This window comes from Rissa tridactyla, chromosome 14 (assembly GCF_028500815.1).
Source record: "Rissa tridactyla isolate bRisTri1 chromosome 14, bRisTri1.patW.cur.20221130, whole genome shotgun sequence".
NCBI classification, from domain to species: Eukaryota; Metazoa; Chordata; class Aves; order Charadriiformes; family Laridae; genus Rissa; species Rissa tridactyla.
The window spans coordinates 11,695,371-11,698,367 of NC_071479.1; the positions used below are offsets into that span (position 1 = coordinate 11,695,371).

The 2,997-nt window shown below is 55.4% G+C and overlaps 1 protein-coding gene across 1 annotated transcript; it reads right to left on the reverse strand.

Annotated features, from left to right (window-relative positions):
- Nucleotides 1–2,733, reverse strand: POLE3 (DNA polymerase epsilon 3, accessory subunit). The gene is made up of 5 exons (XM_054220627.1): nucleotides 2,659–2,733; nucleotides 2,501–2,577; nucleotides 1,598–1,683; nucleotides 723–841; nucleotides 1–227 (listed from the first exon to the last, which is right to left on the reverse strand). Exons 2-5 carry the CDS (start codon nucleotides 2,564–2,566, stop codon nucleotides 67–69), a joined length of 432 nt encoding a protein of 143 aa, XP_054076602.1. The 5' UTR covers nucleotides 2,567–2,577; nucleotides 2,659–2,733; the 3' UTR covers nucleotides 1–66.
- Between the last annotated feature and the right edge of the window lie 264 nt (nucleotides 2,734–2,997).

The following is a 2,997-nucleotide window of genomic DNA, read 5'->3' on the forward strand; positions in this document are numbered from 1 at the left end:
GTTGATTGACAGCATTTATATCCCCCTGAACAAACCCCGACCCCTGCACGCGTCTCGTCAGCAAGCTCAGTTGTCCACCTCTTCCTCATCATTTTGCTCTTCTTCCTCCATCCTTTCGTCATCATCATCATTCTCTTCCTCTCGGCTCTTATCTTGCTCCTCTGAGTCTGCCTTCTTGTCCTTGTCTTTCCTTGCTTCTTTCTTTCCTTTCTGTTCACGCCTGTAAACTACAAAAGGAAAAGAGAGAACACTGAAAAATTGCAGGCCAGTGTTTCCCCGGCATGAACAGTGCAGCACCTGAAGCCCAACGTCCACTTGCTCTCCGGGCTTACAAGGGGAGCAGTGAACCCATAGCAGCGACTCACCCTATTATTTGAGCTGTGCTGAGCAGCTCCATAGGAAATCAGGTTAAGTTTCAGCAGAAAAATGCTGAAAAGGACGCAGGAGTTCACATTTACGGGCAGCGCTTAAGGCTTTCCTTAGATAAACATAATAGGGGAGTGATACCAGATGAGACTTTCTCAATCCTCATCAGTTGTGAAATAATGTTATCCCAGTCCTGTTAAGGTGGCACATTATTATTCCCCAGGCAAACTGCAGTGTAGGATGCTGGGCAAAGAGAAGAGAAACAAGACAGGCAAGTAAGTGTTGCTTGTCCAGTGTTCGAGGAAAACAGGACGTGGTGCTGCTTAGACCCCCTCGACATGAACTGAGGACGATACCTTCCAGTGATTCTTTCAAGGGGGCTACAAATCGCTGAAACTCCATTTCCTCCATGGCAGAGAGAACATCGCCAGCATTCAGCGTTTTCCTCTTCCCCTTCATCGCAAAGTTATTCGCACTAGTCAAAAACAAGAAGGAAAATAAGAGTTAATTGGTACTGTTATTAACTTAGTCTTGTTTATTAAAGTCACAAGCAACTTCAAAAAAAAAAAGCCATCTCCTAAACATTGGGGTTTTTCTAATCATTTAATAATAGTAGCTTAAGAAACCATCTCTTTTACATTGGCTGTTTGTGCTTTCATCTAGCGGCATCGCTCTCCCACAACGTTAGTTTTCTGCTCGCACGGACCTTTTCTACAACCGGGAGGAAGGAGAAAGGCTGAACATTGGCTGGAAGGTGAGAACTCCAAAGGCGTGTGAGCGCTGAGCACCAGAGAAGCAGCTGTTTGCACAGCATAATCTGAGCCACCCGGAGACGTTACTGTGTCCCCTGCCACCAGATCCAAGGCTGACGAGGTTGGCTCTTGCTTGCCCTAACGCAGCCATGTGGTGAGTAGCTTGAAGAGCGAGCAAAGGGCTCTTGCTTTGCTGGGAAAAGCCACGCAGTCATATCCTAAGGCTAATGGAAGTCCAGGACCCCTCTTGTCCCTGGTGGGGTTGGGTCATCTCTGCGTCCAGAGCCAAGGTGCCTTCCCCACGTGTTGTTAAGGACAGTCCAAACCCAACTGCTGCAGTCCAGGCTGCACTAAAGATGGTTTTATTTATATAAGCAGACAATGCCAAAACAAACACTGGAAAAAAGTCTCCAGGAGAGCCAGCAGAGAGGTGAATTATAAATCAACTGCACAGATGATCTGATGCAACGAGTTCTTACCATGATGTTGCATAAAGAACAAACACACTTGCCGCTCGAGATATTGCGCTCCGAGCTTCTTTGGAAATATTGACTCCATCAGGAAGCTGAAAAACAAATTCAACTTTTATCAGCGGCTGCTATAAATGACTTAAACTTGCATAATTCACATGTCAGTTCCGTTAGGGCATTTCAGAGGGCTCGGCACCACTGGAAGCTAAATGTTGACCTCAGATGCTGTCACAGAAACTCTCATGCCAGCTGAAAGCTAACTGCAATTTCACCGTGTTCTCTCAAACGCTGTAAGCTACACAGAAGCAAAGTAATCTCTGCATCAGTGGTGGGTCCGGGCCACCACCTCCAGGACAATTCATCTGGTGACTACTGAGTCCCTGACACAGACCAGTCACCCCGCTGTACCAGTGCCAGGACAGCGGTTGGACTTGGTCTTAAAGGTCCCTTCCAACCTGAACGATTCCAAGATTCTATCCAGATCCATTCACTGGTGCCCCATGGCTCAAGACCAAACGTATCATTAAATTAATGACTGGGAATTACTCTAGATTTTTATATATGCCAGGCGTTCCTTCTGCTCTGATTTATTTGGCCAGCGGGCTCAGGAAGCCCCCCTGCGGGAGCTCCCCCGCCTTTGGCCTGTCCTTTCAACACTCACGGGGGTTCGCAGCCTGGACCGTCCCTCCGGGCCCCGGGAGGGCCCCAGCTCCTCGGGGACAGCACGGCGGCACCGCCGCCCCCCCCGGGGAGGGGCCTCCGGGGGCCCGGCCGCCTTCGGGACCGCAGGACCGTGAAGCCTCCGGGGGCTGCCGGGGGAAGGGGGGCTGCCCGGGGGGTGCGCTCGGGCCGCGGGTGCCCGGGGCCGGCTGCCGGTCGGTTCCCCCCCACCCCCGCGGGGCCGGCACCCACCGCCTCCTTGATGATGCGGGTGATGACGGCATTGGGCAGGTTCAGGTCCTCCGGTCTCTCCGCCATCCTGGGGCCTCCTGCAAGGCAAACGGGGCGTCACCGGGGGGGGGGTGGGGGCACGGGGACAGCCCGGGGGGCGCGGCCCGGCCCGTCCGTACCTCACCCGGCGCGGCCGCCGCGGAGCGCGCGCTCACCGCTGCCCTCTGACCCCTGCCCCCTCCCGGCGTGCACCGCGGCCCTTCCCGGCCGCCCCTGCGGCCGCCGTTGCCTGGTGACGGGATGGCGGCGGGGCGGGAGAGCGGGGCCGGGTTCGGCGGGGGAGGCCCGGGCTGCCGGGGGGAGGGTCGGCGGCGGCCCGGGGTGACCGGGGAGCCAGCGGAGGGTGAGGGGTGTCGGGCTGGGGGTGGAGGGTGAGGTGCTGGGGAAGGTGGTGGGAGCCCCGAGGGCGGGGGCGTCGGTGTCCGTGGTGGCAGACGCTTTGCCCCGCCAAGTGTCCC